At 35.0% G+C, this 16,519-nt stretch overlaps 1 protein-coding gene and 1 long non-coding RNA gene across 2 annotated transcripts in view; one reads left to right on the plus strand and one right to left on the minus strand.

Annotated features, from left to right (window-relative positions):
• Nucleotides 1-1,423: 1,423 nt before the first annotated feature.
• On the plus strand, nucleotides 1,424-2,583 carry LOC126977558 (uncharacterized). Its single transcript, XR_007732234.1, has 3 exons — nucleotides 1,424-1,549; nucleotides 1,687-1,871; nucleotides 2,524-2,583. It is a non-coding gene; the product is annotated as an uncharacterized LOC126977558 (long non-coding RNA).
• Nucleotides 2,584-5,605: 3,022 nt separating this feature from the next.
• LOC126977489 (runt-related transcription factor 3-like) overlaps nucleotides 5,606-16,519 on the minus strand; it is an 81,991-nt gene continuing 71,077 nt past the window's right edge. The window contains exons 5-6 of the mRNA XM_050826333.1: nucleotides 7,678-7,809; nucleotides 5,606-6,289 (exon numbers count right to left, since the gene is read on the minus strand). Of these exons, the coding sequence (XP_050682290.1) occupies nucleotides 5,775-6,289; nucleotides 7,678-7,809 (647 nt within the window). The 3' untranslated portion in view covers nucleotides 5,606-5,774. The remainder of the gene's footprint in view (nucleotides 6,290-7,677; nucleotides 7,810-16,519) is intronic.

The following is a 16,519-nucleotide window of genomic DNA, read 5'->3' on the forward strand; positions in this document are numbered from 1 at the left end:
GGACTTTGTATTAATTTAAGAAGAAACTGTATGTTTATAATAAACAAATAAAAAATATGGCACATGCCGCAAATGACACTATAATAAGCTTCGACTGCCATATCTATACATTTTCTGCGTTTAAATATTAATGGTCAATAAGCAGCAATGTTTTTTCAGTTTTAGCTACGTATTTTGAATTTAGAACCCGATTTGAACAGTAACGTCAGTGGAGTAGTAGTTTTGTATTTTTTTATACGCTGACGAAAAAAAGGGTTGCTATAAGTCTTACGTTTGTCAGTCTGTCCCTATTTTCTGATAAAGATATGATTAGTCGGGCGCTTTTTACGTTTTCAATCAATCACACTCGTATTATAAAGGCTAAAGTTTGTATGTTTACTTATTGGTTAACCAATACACATAAATAATGTTAAAAAGTTTAAATATAAGTTTTGAGGATGAATTTTAAAACGCTTAAATCCTTTAGCGGTGATATATAAATCTGCCCCAAGGAAATGATTCTATCAAATGACACAAGACTTATTTGGTTGGTAAATTTTTTCACTACTCTCTCTTGCTACCAGCCTGGCGCCAATTCTATTTCCTTATCTAGTGTATGGAAAAACTGAAAAAAATTAGCTGTTACAGATTTGCGGTATAAATAAATATGACTAGGTTAGACTAGTTCTGTGATACCGTGTAAGTAGCACTAGTTTGTTCACATTCTTGTAAGCCGTTCACATTCACCGACAATGACTTTCTGAACACAAAATACAGTATTGCTAATCAATGGTAGTTTTTGACTTTCAATAAGTGATGTCACATCCTTTTTTGAATAAAAATATTTGAATTTGAATTTGAATGTTCTATAGATTCCCTTTCTTACTGTGTGCTGGTGACGTCCTTTCATCTGTCTCACTGTTTTACTAAATTATTCACGCTTTTTGCCAGCCTGTATTTTATAAATAAAATAAACTTAATGGTGGTAAGTCACACCATCTTTTTTTGAGTCGTTAACGTATTATTTGAGCACATCTTTATAGGACACTTAGACTTGGTAATTGACACATGAGTATGGAGAAAAGTATGCTTACAATGTGTTTTAGCACATTTTTGTCATTCCGCTTTCAGACTGCGAATGATATGTCCATATGTACAACGTCATTGCTTTTTGAGCTATAATTATTATCAACCACCATTTTTCTTTATTTCATTGTACGCTTCTATTTTAATCATTGTACTGTGGCTTCTGTGGAAGGCATACCAAAATTTAGCCAATGTCACGTAGAGTCCGGCTAAAGTAAGCTGAACCCAGCCACCCATTTGAATGGCATTAGGATATAAAATATTTTCAATAAGACAATGTCAATCAAACTGTTGTGTCTTGCTGTCATATAGGAGTTTGTTTATATTGAGTTTCTTGAATATTTCTAAGCGAACATGGGTAAAACGATAACACTTGGTGTGCGGCGAGTGTTCTATAATATGTTGAGTAAATTAAAGCAAGAACAAGAAGAGAAGGAAGCGATGTTGTGCAAAAAATAAATGTTTAGTCGTCTTGAGTGAATTCGTATGTTAATACGGTGTAATCAATTTGATACTTGATTTAAGATAGTACTTAAAAATTATATGTTTCTTGTTTTTGTGTAATGTTCATTTGCGTTCATTAGTTCACTAGAAAGTATTGAATATTATATTGTATTTCAGATAATCTAGACTACAGTTGGGACCAAGAATACAAAAAATATACCGAAACAGTAATAAAACATACTTTTGAAAGTATAACACAACTATATTGAAAGACAATGACAGAGCATATCCTTCATGTTGAAGTTTCGTAGACTGAGCGTTTGGAGATTAAATAAAACAACTGCTTGAGTAGTATATAGAATGTGAGGAATATGTGGAATACATATTTAACTTTAGTTACACGATATATATACAAAATCCTTAAAACTAGTTAACCAATGACAATTGTTACTTAAAAATATTTACAAGTTTGGAAATTACACACCAATACTAAAGCTTACATTTTGACCAATAGTTAAACGTTTCATTCAATAAGAATTGAGAATAATATTATGTGTTCTATCTCGCTCTAAAACTAATGCTATCGCAGAAAGGCGGCCAGCGAGTGCTTGTGTAAACTCGCGTCGATGCTCGATCATCCGATGTCAATGAGCACCCACTCTGTCGCTCATTGACTAAAATTGAATGAATAGTGATCGACGCCGCGACGCGCTTTAGTAGAGTACGCTCGGCCTTGCTGTGAGGTTGTGTATGACTGGTCATGTGAGTATATCTGCGGGCTTCGAGAGAACGTGACGATGCTTGTACTTCGATGAGATGACTACTGGTGATCTGCATGATTTATAATATTACTGAATATAAAATAATATGTTCTTTTAAGTACGAATCTTTCGCTATACGCTTATTACAGTTAATATGCACGATTAATATTTCTACGATCTATAATGCTACGAAGGTAGTAACGTTACAAGTTAGATATTAGACATTTGTATTAATTGATGTTATTGGTTGTAGGTACAGCTACAAAGTTCAGAAAGAAGGAGGGATGAAATAATAGAAGAGCTAGAACCATTTATCATACTTATGATAAATGGTTCTAGCTCTTTGTACCATTTTAAACCCCCTAAAATCATGAAATGCCCCGTTCAACTGCCTTAATATCTCTCCTCTCGCTAGCTTAGATTCCTTTTGTTAATATTTTGTATAAAATAATAGAAAAACAAATAGTATTATGTTGTAAATATCACTTATATCTAATATTTAATAATTTAAGTAATTTTATCTGCTTAAATTTAGAAAACACATACTAAAAGCTTAGTTGATACAGTCTGGCTAACGAAAGCAGATTTTAGCAAAAGGCGGCAAATTCAAAAAAACTTCAAATGGTATTATTATTAATTATATCTATACTGCTTTATTTACTGATTTTAATTTTTGTTTAATTATATTCATAACGATAGTTTAAAAAAAATACTATTCGCTGCTACTCCAGGACTCAATAATATTGGGGCTACTGAAAACCAGTGCTACATGGGCGCCACGCCATTGCTGCTTATTACTGAGTTAGCTCCATTTGGTGACATTCACTGCCGCACAGTACCTACTTTTTCGTTTTATAAAAATAAATTGTATGATTTAATTGGTTTCATTAGTTAGATCTGAGAATTTATTACTCATTCTGGTTTGTTATTTAATAATTGAGTGGTGGTGGTTTGTTATCAATAAATTTTTATTCTATTGTATTACCAACTAAAGTAGAAATAAATAATTTTGATACTTTTCCTATTTTTTTTACAATTCCTTACCGGTTATTATGTAGGTAATGGTTTTGGTTTTTCAATTATATACAGTCATTTATTATATCGTTCTTGTACACACATTATTAAGACTTGAGTTCTTTGCAGTAAAATGTATTATTTAATTTTGTTACTTCAACATACACAGGGATCATATTATCAGAACCTAGAGTATTGAAGAGGTAACAAATGCCTACAGTGCAAGAACAATATTTAATAAAAACCACTACACAAGTGAGGTGAGCATAAAAATAAAAGCCATTAAGAAAAATAAACAGACTTTATTCATTATAATCAGAAGCTGATTCTAAAATTTATATTTAAATAGATTCGTCTGAACTACTACTGGAACTACCATCGTGCACAAGTGTGCACCACTCAATTATTAAATAACAAACCAGAATGAGTAATAAATTCTCAGATCTAACTAATGAAACCAATTAAATCATACAATTTATTTTTATAAAACGAAAAAGTAGGTACTGTGCGGCAGTGAATGTCACCAAATGGAGCTAACTCAGTAATAAGCAGCAATGGCGTGGCGCCCATGTAGCACTGGTTTTCAGTAGCCCCAATATTATTGAGTCCTGGAGTAGCAGCAAATAGTATTTTTTTTAAACTATCGTTATGAATATAATTGAACAAAAATTAAAATCCGAGCTACTATGAGTCAGGTCAGCTTTAACGAAGATATTTGAAGACTTTCAAAAAGCTTAAAAAGAAAAAAATATTGTTTTCTACACAAGTTAGAAACAAACTTGAATATGCTACGGCAATTGGGAACCCTGGCTACCAAGTTAATAAGGATCGGATCGTAGGCATTCAAAGTAATGAAAAAGCATCAAAAGGATGGAAAATACATGATATTCTATTTTAATTCTAAGTCCTAAACGGCATCACAAATAACACGGGTCTTTTGAGTCAAGTATGCATCAAAGTTCCTCCCGTACTCCACGGTATCCTATTTCACTTTTTACGCAACCAATCCACAGGACGAATCTCGGCCATCATTCCCTAATACCCCGATTAAGTAGACTATACAATGAATTTATGAGTATTATTATAAGTCCATTGATCTGTTCAGCAATAATATAACAAAATTTAAAGATAAATTAATTAAGACACTCGATTCTGCAGCTGTAGATGTCACATAGATATTAAGGCCGTTCCCAATATTCAGTCTATCTCTTACTTGAGATAAATATATATTCTGTTACAATAAACGTGAGGCATTTTCGAGATATTGTTCGACCCTGCAGCAACTACTTCATGAACATTTTGCATGTCGAGTTACCTCACAAATCTTTCCTTTCCGATCCGTCTCGCATTAGCCCTGACCATTCAAAACTTAAGCCTTATCCTTGAATCCTTAATCCTTGAAAGTTTGTGGTCTGAATCTAGAATCCATTTCCCATGTTCAATTAATTATAAGTGTCATGTTCACGGGATGGTAGACCATCTGCGTTATTTGCTTTTGCGCATGATAATAAAACGGTAAATGTCGTCTATCACAAGGTGCTTCACTGAAGAGTGCAACCCAAGCAGCAAAATACACAGCCAATAAAGAATCATTAACGAACTTGATTTTTTTTATTTCCTTATATTTATTATCCTATTTAGATATTGAAATGAATTAAATCCAAAATCTGCTCATTTATTGCCTCTAAAGCGGAACAATGTTCGCCGGGTCAGCTAGTAATGAATAAACAAAAATTAAGAATATATTTATTCTAATTCAGTCCATGGAGACTCGTGCACGACCTCAAGAGTGACTATTGGATCCAACATAATTGAATTTGAATTTAAATTTGTACAGGATGCCGGCTAGATTATGGGTACCACAACGGCGCCTATTGTAGTGCCGCTAATGTTTGGGGTTTTTCAAGAATCCTGAGCGGCATTGCATTGTAATGGGCAGGGCGTATCAGTTACCATCAGCTGAACGTCCTGCTCGTCTCGTCCCACTTTTTTTTAATAAAAAAAAAACTTCGCTTGGAATTAGGCACTCTAAGTTGTCAATTTTAATTTGCGCGTTTGCACACTACGTGCATGATGGCAAATTTGGTAATATTTAGCTTGATCCACCCCCATTGTAATACCATTGGATTGAATTGAATGCGTAGAGTTCACAAGTAATGTTTCAATGGTAGGGGTCCCTAGGGGATAGTGTTCGCCGCGCAGTCGAAACGAAATGTATTTACCTACTGTACACCGGTAAATTAGTCTCGTTGACCGCTCAAGTTACGCACATAATATTATTTATCTAGATATTAAAACTCATGTAAAAAATAAACAATGAATAATTGTGAATAATTAATTTATTGTATAGAATACTTTATCTTCAACACTTACAATCTAATTAATGTTTAACATTAACAGATTACTAAACTACACAATGATTTTATAATGCATATTTTATATCACAATATGTACAATGGAATGTTCATTTTGGCGGTATTGAACGTAATGTCAATATGGCCGCCACACTTCTTGATTGCTCGCACCGTAAAGTCCGTGTTTCACGTCATCACTCGCTTCACAAGTTTGCACTAGTCCGCTGGCTTCCCCATTTCCGGGGAGCTCCGTTGTAATGGAAATCCCACCATCGATATCACTTATTTTTATTTCGCTAGGTATATATTGTTCTAAGTTATATTTGTCTGCAGAGCTGTGCAAGTGAACGTGTATTTGGTTTTGGTTAACGGTTGAATATAGGTTGGGTAGGATCACTTGTGAGTTCGGGTTGATGTACGGCGTGTGGGATTGGAGGCAGGCGGGGTTATTGTTGATGTTATTGTATTGATAGTTGTAGGAGTTGGTGGGCCACGAGTTGTAGTAGTTGGTGTCGTAGCGTTGGGCAGACATGGCTGCGCTGTTGAGATCAGTGAGGCTACCGCCGGTGGCGCTAGGGTTGCCCTTCATGTAGCTAGGGCTGGTCTGGAACCCACTGTAGTCAGTATGACCCAGTGGAATCTCTGGCAACACTGTAAAATATTAATTATTAATTTAGAACAATTTCTGTTGAATACAAATATGTATCGAGATTGCTTGAGTTTCTTACAATTATATTGAAATAAAAATATTGTCACAATTTTTTTTATAGAAGAGGAGTACAAACATGGGTCCACCTGATGTTAAGTAATCACCACCGTCCACATTCTCCTGCAATACCAGAGGATTTACAGGTTGTGCCGGCCTTTTAGATTCCACGTTAGTTATAAAGAGAATATACATATAATGCTGATTATTGCTAGACAGCCCTTTGTGCAGAGTATGCATGGAGGAGGAAGAAATTCCAGAACACTTGATTATGGAATGCAGGAGTTTGTCCGAACAACGTACACAAATCCTCCGAACTCCAGCATCGCTCCCGGATGCCTGCAGAATCTTATAAGGACTGCTAGACTTCTGGGACGATCTGGGCTGGTTGGAGTAGGAAGACGAACGAACACGCACAATTGTCCAATCAAGAGGCTAAGTGTGTAAACAGCCCAGATAAACTAACTAACTAAAACATTTAATGCTGAGTGCACAAAGTATATTTTTTATTTTATTTTATAGAATAGGAGGACAAACGAGCGTACGGGTCACCTGGTGTTAAGTGATCACCGCCGCCCACAATCTCTTGCAACACCAGAGGAATCACAGGAGCGTTGCCGACCTTTAAGGAAGGAGTACGCGCTTTTTTTGAAGGTACCCATGTGGTATCGTCCTGGAAACACCGCACAAGGAAGTTCATTCCACAGCTTAGTAGTACGTGGAAGAAAGAGAAAGAAAGCTCCTTGAAAACCGCACTGCGGAATACCGCTTCACATTCAGATGGTGTTGATGATATCCTAACTTGTGGCGTGTCGTGCGAAGGCGGAATTCAGCGGCAGGAATCAGGTTAAATAGCTCTTCGGAACACTCCCGTGATAAATGCGGTAGAAGACACACAATGAAGCGAGATCTCTACGCAACGCGAAGTGATCCAGCCGTTCCCAGAGCACTGGGTCCCCGACAATTCGGGCTGCTCTACGTTACATGCGGTCAAATGGGTCGAGCTGATACTGGGGTGCGCCAGACCAGAGATGACAGCAATACTCCATGTGTGGCCGGACCTGCGCTTTGTAGAGCGCTAGAATGTAGGCCGGCTTGAAGTATTGCCGTGCTCTATTAATGACCCCCAGCTTCTTAAAAGCCAATTTGGCTTTGCCCTCCAGATGGCCACGGAATTGGCAATCGCTCGAGATTTCGAGACTCAGTATTCCGATACAAGACGAGGCTTTAAGGGAAGTGTACAAACATTACATAAAAAATACTTAAGCAAAATTGGCTTCATCTCTACTAACTAACACCAATTATTATCAGAAAAGATTTTGCAATTAGGTACCTGTTGGTATGTGGATTGTTGGGTCAGCCTTATAGTAAGGAGGTTGTAAGGCGCCATAGCCTGGGTACACACTGGTCGCCGACGAGTAGCCAGTATTCCACTCGCTGGCACCCAAAATGTTTCCAGAACTTTCTGTAAAGAAAAGAAATTAGTTTTAACAACCATTCAAAACATATATTTGTGTTAAAAAGTGAAAAAAGGTCAATAAATTTTTAAATTGTAGTTTTTATTCGCACATATAATATTCTTGTCATATAATTGCAAAAAGTCTTTATATAAATATTTGACAGACGGACACAGATATATTTATATGACAAACTTAAGGGACTAGTACATATTTTGCTTTTTATAAAACATATATCTTCAGTCTATCCATTATCTATGTATCTTAGAAATCACCGTAGTATGTCTCGGAATAAACCTCCTTAATAAAACTGAACCCTCTACATTATTATCCAGATTATGCGTTAGTGGTCCCCTACGAAGTGCGTTATTTAGGCACTTTCTTCCACCTACAACCCAACTGTGAACTTTCTTCCGCAGTTTCCAGGTTGATACGACATGGAGCTTCCAAAAGTGTGCACGCGTACGAACCTAAAACTTGACTTAGACAACGCTCACGCTTTCCATTCTTTGGAGTTGCAAGAGACCTTGCGCGGTACTGGCCAAATCGTCATCAAATCTGTACGCTCATTTGCCCTCCTAATCCTAATGAAATTGACTGAGATGAAAAGGGAGATCAACCGAGACTTTGTCACGAAACTTTGTATCTATCTATATATAACAATAACGATTTATGTATTTGGTATCTGCTGCACCAAGTTTACAAGTTTAGAATGAGTTCAAGGTAATAATATTATGTAGTAAGTAAATAATAATATAATTATCACAGATACTCTAAACAAAAGGATCTGAAGAAAGGGTAAAAGATCTCTATGATAATTCCTTTGACTAATAACAACTCTTTCTTAACGTGTATTTCAATGTTGCCATTGGGGTAATTCCAAGTTAATTAATAAACTGTTACTTTCCATACTAGGAGCTCGACAAGATCCTTGTGCAATTTCTTATCTGTGTCAATGCTTTTCCGTTTAATAGAATCTTGATTTGTTCTATTTTTTTTCACAACTACCATAATATGATTGTTTATCGCTATTTTAAAAAAATGTTCAAATCATCAGATATTTTCAACGCGAATAAAATTTCATGACGAATCATATCAATCAAATACTAAATAATTAAAATTATCTAATTATATTATAGTGTTACAGCAGATCGTTTTAATAATAATTATATATATATATATATATATATATTTTTTTCAATTATAATCCACTGGCTTCAATTTGATACATCCCCCATGTATCAGATTGAAGCAAAAGCGTGCAATCACGCGTCTCGCATTTGTAAATTGTGATGGTGATTCACGACCACGTTACGTACCACCGTAATTTATTTTTTATAAGAATGCACATAATTTGAATCAGTTATTCAAATAATTGTATAAAGTGACATAACAAGTAGTAGAAAATAATTTTGATACATTAAAACCAACCGTATTCCAACCCGTGAACTGTCCTTTACGTGTAAAATAGTTTGAGCAACACGACAATAATTATTATAAATAAATTATGTATAAATAAATGTTATATGCAGTTAGAAGTAATACTATTGTATCTTTATTGATGATTAAATCGTACAACCCATTGTCAATGACAGGTGTTAAATAAAATAGAGGTCACGAATCACGGACGACTACGGAACAGGTATGGCTCATGGCGCGTTTTCACTACTCTTGATTTTTTTATCAGAGCGAGCATTCTATCGATAATCGTTCACAAGCAAACATAATTCAAATTCTGAATATTAAGCAGCCTGGTGAAATGATGGTGCAAATTCAAAAATACCGCGAAACTAAGAAGTACGGTGGCTGGATATTGCTTTAAAGATACTGAAACCGAACTTAGTATCCATGGCCGAATATTTTTAGTATAAGTATTTTGATTTTTTCATGTTTATTAATTCAATAGATACATTAATGATGAATAAGTGAATTTCTATTTTTTTAATAAAATCTTTCCTTCAGCCGTAGGAGGTTTGCAGTGTTTTTTTGCTTTTTCTCTCTACTTGCCATTTGTGGCAGTCTAACTACAAGTACTAAATGTAAACGCCGCTTAATACGAATAAGTTCATGCATACTTATTGGGAATGCCGCTGATTCATAATATTATGTTTATACGATCGGTGGGTAAATGAAATCGGTGGGCCTGTGTTAGTTTAACAGCTTTTTGTCATTCTTACTATTATATCATAGGTTCAAAAGAAACGGGTTTAACCTATAGTTGGTTAATTGTCTGGTTTCTTTAAGTGTTATATGTCGAGTTATCACGTTAGATTCGACTTGGGTAAAATTGGTGGTTTTTACTGGGCTTTTTTGTTTTCGGAATTTTGTCTTACTGTTATTATTATATTATTAAGAAACGGATATAGTTATACGGGTTAGTTTTAGTAGTTTATACTTAGTAGATAAATGACGGCAAATTAATCGTGTAAATGGAAGTACAGCAGTAATATTAAGGAATTAAATTCTTAAAATAGAATCGTATTATATCAAGGGACAGAGGACCTTTTTTTTTGAAACAATAAGGGACGAGACAAGTTGGACGTTCAGATGATGGAAATTGACACGCCCTTCCCATTACAATTCAGTGCCGCTCAGGATTCTTGAAAAACCTAAAAGTTCTGAGTGGCACCACAATTGCGCTCGTCACCTTGAGACATAAGATGTTAAGTCTCATTTACCCAGTAATTGCCCTTTATACCGAAACACGGCGGAAAAAGACGTTGTGGTACCCATAATCTAGCCGGCATCCTGTGCAAAGAAGCCTCCCACTGGTAAAACCTGTGCGGAGTTTGGAGAAAGACATTTAAACTGACTGCTGGATCTTACTGGATACGAGTGGCGTGAGAGTCGTAGTTGGAGGCGGCCAAAGTTAGTAACTACAAGCTGTGCTTGTTGCTTCATTGGCCTGGGTTTCTATCTTTCTCGGCATATTAATATAAGATAAATGCAACGTGTCTTTGTTGTTAGTATGACAATTTACACCATTGTTTTCTTGTTTGTTAATACGGCATGCTGTGCATTGGATTCGATGATGACTTGTACACGTGATGCTGCAACTAATGCTAATTTTATCCTATAATCTCTAATAACAATTCCCCTGTTTTTCAGGAAATTTTCAGAAATGTGCTCGTGGAAGTCATATGCGCAATTATCACAGAAAAATTCCTAAGTCAAAGATTAGCAAAATTCAAGTACTGTGTTAAAAAATATTTGGGTGGAAGAAGTTCAGTTTATTCATACTATAATAATTCAGATGTTCAAATTTTGTTAACTAAAACTCTAAGGCTGAAAGATGCTGTGCACGGTAATACAGATAATAATATTTATAAATATTCTATACTATATTACATAAGATAAGGTCACGAAAACTACACGTTTAAAATTAAATGTGAAAATATTATTTAATATTAGCGTTGGCAGCTATTTCGGTCAATAGATCAGCCTAGATATCGTTGGATAGCTGATATGCTGGTTGTATTCTTGGTACACTTGCCCGTAATGATAGTTTTAATTTACTTAATGTTATCATAGTATTGTAATATAGCTGTTGTCAGCTTTGTTTTGTCAAATAAATATTTAATTAATACATTATTTAAACATTATTAAAACAATCATGCAGCACATTTTACTAAATATTATTAGCTCAACGGAAATAAGCAAAAGTCTACAGACGTCATTAGTATTCTCCAACCTAACAAATGATTAATCATAATTATTATTATTGTCCTATTTATAAATGTATTTTATATCGGAGGTGGCGTACGTGTCTCACTCCACGAACCTCTCAAATATACATACAAAGACCGCAGATGACAATGAATTAGCATTTCATTTGATGTGTTTAGACCATTGTTTTAAGAACGATGCGGACGCCCTTGTAATACGCGCTAGTCAATGCAGTATCTTTGCGTCAAATCTCAACCGATATTATAAATTCGAATGTGATTTGTTTGTAACTATTTCTGCCGCTACTCAACTCATCATTACGAAATTTGGGACACATTTTACCAGGTACTTGTTATTACGATATTTTTCAACGACCCCGAGGGAGTCCGATATTAATTGAACGCGGACCAAGTTGCGGCCAGAAACAAGTAAGCATTTATTCATGACACAAAACATAATATAAGGACACCCACTCAGCATTTTTGGAATTGAATTTAGGGTCACCCCAATTCCAACACTGATTTTCAGTAGGTACCTATCAAGTTGACAGCAGCCGTAGACAAAACGTTTCCTTTTGTTATAGGTCTTAGTGACTGTCTTAAAAGGGAAGGAAAAAATTATTGAATTTTAATCAGAATTTTAAGATTTTTTAATTTCTGACTATTATTATTTTTATGCCTAGTAATATAGATTTTTTATTCGGAACATCAATGGAAATCTCTACATAAGAAGTTCTCTCAGTTAGATATACAGAAATAGGTCACATAATTTACGCGTTGTTTCAAATCCGCCGTTCCGTTTTATACTCAATCACTACTCACACGCTGTTTGTCAATGTATGAGTCACCAGTTTGGCGGTGGGTTTCTATGGGGTTACCATCTTGTAAGTCATCAATGGCCTGCCCATTCCAACGCAGTTCCGCTTAGGATCGTTGAAAAATTCGTTCCTAACATCGTTTCAAAATTCTGAGCGTTTTCGCTCTCCTTTATCAATTTTGTCTTTTCAAAGCTTACATAAATAAATGAACTCGGCAATCTACTGACAATAGATTGCAATTCCATAACATCTGTAGTAGGTAGCTATCTCCCAAAAAACGACCCTGTGTATGACCCATGGACTAATCCATCGTTCCCTCACCATTTTAGGGAAGCACGAAGCCCATGATGAGACACACTTATTGATGTATTGTCACACACCAAATATCCTTTATTTAGCATGTAAATTCTTAGGTAAACAATCTATATCACGGCACTGAATTTTAATGCTATTGCTAAATTGATAATAATGTACAAGAACATTATTGCAATGTAGGTTTGACCTATTTATAATACTGTTACATGAATATGTCTCACTTTTCCTATAACCAACTGTAGTTGCAGAAGTCATCACTACATGAGACACATCATCAATATTATTTGTGTGACTAAGATGTTGTTATCAACTAAGAGGTCATGATTTATTATTATTATTCATTACAAGGAAATTTTTAAAAATAGTATTTACATTCATGAAATATATTCTATATAGATTTATACTACATATTCTATATAGATTTGTTGTACTAATTACTAATAAAATAAAATATTTTTGACTGCGGCGCCATGTCAACTATCGGATATTTTATCGTAATATTTATAAACCAATTGTTAAAATATGATTAACCTTAAAAATCTTAAAATACATACATTTGTAATATGACATTAATGCTTGTATTTGATTATATTTCCAAACACAACCCGCTATATAATACTTTATACGCTTTTAAATGATAATAGGGGTTTAAGTATGATATTGCCGTTTTAGCGTACTATTATAATATATTTATTGGTATTGCTTAATTTGAATTAAAATAAAATTTTGACCGTTTCGCATCAAATCCATAAGTTAAAAAAGCATCAAAAAGTACCCCATGATTTAAGTGACATATAGGGAAGCACCTGTTGAAGCTTCATCATTATTTCAGCCCGAAGACGTCCACTGCTGGACAAAGGCCTCCCCCATAGATCGCCATGACGAGCGGTCCTGCACTGCCCTCATCCAACCTATTCCGGTGATCTTGACAATATCGTCACTCCATCTTGTGGTCTCCTACCGCGTCTTCCGGTACGTGGTTGCCATTCGATTTACTGCCCCAACGGCCATCTGTCCGTCGAGCTGAAGTTTCGGAAACATGTGGGCTATGTCCGGTGACTTTGGTTCTCCTACGGATCTCCTCATTTCTGTGTTGATCTCCCAGGGAAACTCCGAGCCCTCTAGCACTCTTCGTTGCCCTATGAGTGACCATGAGTTGCCTCATAAGGCCCATAGTTAGTGACCACGACTGCGTTGAAGCTTGCCTCATCATATTGCCGGCACAGAAAATGATTTTGGAAAAGTGATTTCTATACGATACGAGTTAGAAAGTTTGCTAGCGAACATCGCCATAGTCGATTTCAGATCGAAATTCGCAAAAGCAAAGCTAACCAGAAGAAAACTGATGAATAGTAATATGTTCTGCATATTCTCTGTAGAGCCGAGTGAGTGCTACAGATGTAGATTCTGCCGCAAAAAGGCTGAATAGCCCTGTAACGTCTTTAGTGAATGCAGTGCCTTTCCTATTTTATATTTATCAAAAGCTTCACGAAAGGCATTGTGTCATTCATAACCTACCGGTTGCGTAAGTAAGATTACAGCTCCAAGCTTAAAGGACGGTAACGCATTTTTTAACTCCTGGTTCTTGGGCGGTTGCCTCACCAGTTCCCAGTTCCCACCACATGAGCCCCTTGCCCGTTTGCCTCATCTTATATATAAAAATATTCGCTTCATGGAAGTTGTTCTACAGGTAAGAATGGGCTGTAAAATAAATTGAAAAACTTTCGCCGTGGCCCTGAGAACAATTATAGCTAAAAAGCTAAGCCCATCAATTGAAACGATATCTACCTCTGTACCAAAAATCTCATATGAGAATAAAGTAAATTCTAATCTAAATTTCAACGTATTGCCAATAATTTGATGAAGCCTACTTCATGCAGACGGACTCGCGAGCCCACTTCATTTTGCGGTTCAACCGTCCACTGTACCTAATTTTGTTCGCTGGCACATGAAATTAAAATCGAGTTAATGTATAAATTTGATATCCACTCAGTTAATATTTAATTAGGTGTCTAAATAAAAGCGTTATTGTCAGTGAATCGACTGCGGCTCGACAATATTATGTAAAATAATGCACGCGATAGGTCACCGGAAAAACCGCGGTTTTCAGCCCTGCTATCTATATTATCTAATAATATTGACGTTCGAGTTAATTAAAATGTTTAAAATTTACGTTGTTCAACTTTACAAATTATTTATTCTTGTACGTAAGTTTACCAATTGATTGATATTAGTTATGTTGAATCGTAATTGGTGACTTAAGACAAAATATTTTTATTGCCTGGACATTTCTGATTATATGCTAACTCGTATTTCTTAAGGTTTGATCCAAATGTTACAAAACAAAATCTAAATTAAGTACGATGTGATGTTAAAGATGATATAGTGGGTATTAATATTGACAATAATTAAGGTATTAGCAAAGTAAGTAAAGACTCTATAAGAAGAAGATTTTCTTTATAAACAGGCGACACAAGTGGGAAGAGGCGGAGCGGTGGGGACAGAGGACGCTTGCCGGCGATCATTACGTGATTGCCGGCAGTGCAGCTAGGGTTACCACTTCTGAAATATTTAATCATAATAATGTATTAATAAAATACTGACCCCGAAGATACAGTTTTAACTAGTTTCGGGATCAGAGGTCCACCCCTTTTAATATCACTGCAAAACCGTTTTCCAATGTTATTATTATTACAATTAACGATAAAAAGATGTTAATAATTAGTATTATACAATAAATATTGTACATTTAGTAAATTAAGTTTCGTGCAGTGAGTGTAAGTAAAAGATGAAATAAAGTGTTATTATTAAAATAACTTTCTTTCAATATTAATTAATTATAAATTATTATCGAATAGGTAAGTCAAATGTCAAACTTATGTATAAATGTTACCGTTTTCTGTTACGTTGGTAAGTAAGTGTCCATGTTAATATGGTAGGCTTTTTTATAAAAAGGTTTTAAAAGGGTACAGAATTTTACGTATGTTTTATAGATTTTATTTAAGCGAAGCAACGTACAAATAATGTCGCTCGAAGACTTTTTCGTACTTGCAATGTCGACATCCTTACACGATAAACCTGCATGAATCATCGCTAGTAGGGAAGATGTTCTATTAACTAATTGTATTCTCCACATCCACTTTAGCATAGATAAAAGTTTAACCACTGCACAATATTAATTGTATTTAAGTATTTAAAAAAAAACTACAAAAAAAAATTGTTTACAAAATAATTTTTTCTAAATAGTTAAACGGTAAATCAATAGTTAATATAATTTTATTTAAAAAAATCATTAGGAAATTTATATAATATAACTGTGTTAATTCTTATATCAATTTCATTTTTATTACTAATAAATATTTGCAATCCATAACCTATAAGTTAGATTAATGCACACTGTAATTGTGCATGTGATTTATACAAGTAGTTCTTTAAAAAATTGAGTTATGAATTCCCAATAGTACTTATTAAGTTCCTTATGAACAGAATTCATTTAGTCCTCGAATTTTCAATTTGAAATGCATTCTACGATTATTGCATAATGTTTTTAGTTATGAAGTTGCTGTTAACACAGTCATAGACAGGGACAGGCTAGGCCTGCCGTTGACACGGGATAATTACCGGCTCACTAGCGCCACCCCCTCCCGTCGTAGCTACCATAGACACAATATACAGGCGTATAGACAGACAAGCCATGCAAGTGACAAGAACGTTTCTAACGGAGAAACAACAAGGTAGAGAAACAAAAAGAAGCAGTCAGCGATTGGCATTAACTCCTTAGTATTTTGAATATTATACCACTTGCTAACACATACATTGACAAACGAAAATTGGTCGCTCATTATCGAATATGGACCCAATGCAAAGGCCAAATCGTGTTTTATCATACTCAGCTAAGTTTTACGTAAGTAAAGTCTGAG

The sequence above is a fragment of the Leptidea sinapis genome, chromosome 45 (genome assembly GCF_905404315.1).
Source record: "Leptidea sinapis chromosome 45, ilLepSina1.1, whole genome shotgun sequence".
NCBI lineage: Eukaryota > Metazoa > Arthropoda > Insecta > Lepidoptera > Pieridae > Leptidea > Leptidea sinapis.